This window comes from Sinocyclocheilus anshuiensis, unplaced genomic scaffold (genome assembly GCF_001515605.1).
Source record: "Sinocyclocheilus anshuiensis isolate Anshui unplaced genomic scaffold, SAMN03320099.WGS_v1.1 scaffold1659, whole genome shotgun sequence".
NCBI lineage: Eukaryota > Metazoa > Chordata > Actinopteri > Cypriniformes > Cyprinidae > Sinocyclocheilus > Sinocyclocheilus anshuiensis.
The window spans coordinates 458133-458531 of record NW_015551112.1 but is presented as its reverse complement, the minus strand read 5'-3'; the positions used below and the strand labels follow the sequence as shown (position 1 = coordinate 458531).

The window sequence follows — 399 nt, the reverse complement described above, 5'->3', positions numbered from 1 at the left end:
CCTCTCTGAGCGAGCGGAGTTCCAGTACTCCCAGAGGGAGCTGGACGGAACCGAGGTCTTCCTCACTCAGTCCAGCCGTGGCAACAGAGTGGGATGCATGTACATCCGCTGTGCCCCATCCGCAAGGTGAGGAAGGATCAGCTTAAGATGTTAATGTAAAACATTCTTACCCAAGCCTGTAAAGGCCCATTCATACCAGGAACGATAACTATAATGATAAAGATTAAGTTCACACCACAACTAAAATGATAACAACACGGAGGAACACTCAATAAATTAGAATGTCGTGGAAAAGTTCATTTCAGTAATTCAACTCAAACTGTGAAACTCATGTATTAAATAAATTCAATGCACACAGACTGAAGTAGTTTAAGTCTTTGGTTCTTTTAATTGTGATGA

General features: G+C 42.1%; 1 protein-coding gene across 1 annotated transcript in view; it reads left to right on the top strand.

The window, feature by feature from the left end:
- Positions 1-4: 4 nt before the first annotated feature.
- The window catches only part of LOC107662976 (protein ABHD17A), a gene marked incomplete at its 5' end in the record, with an annotated part of 5929 nt that continues 5534 nt past the window's right edge, over positions 5-399 (top strand). The window contains one exon of the mRNA XM_016453111.1: positions 5-126. Within this exon, the coding sequence (XP_016308597.1) occupies positions 5-126 (122 nt within the window). The remainder of the gene's footprint in view (positions 127-399) is intronic.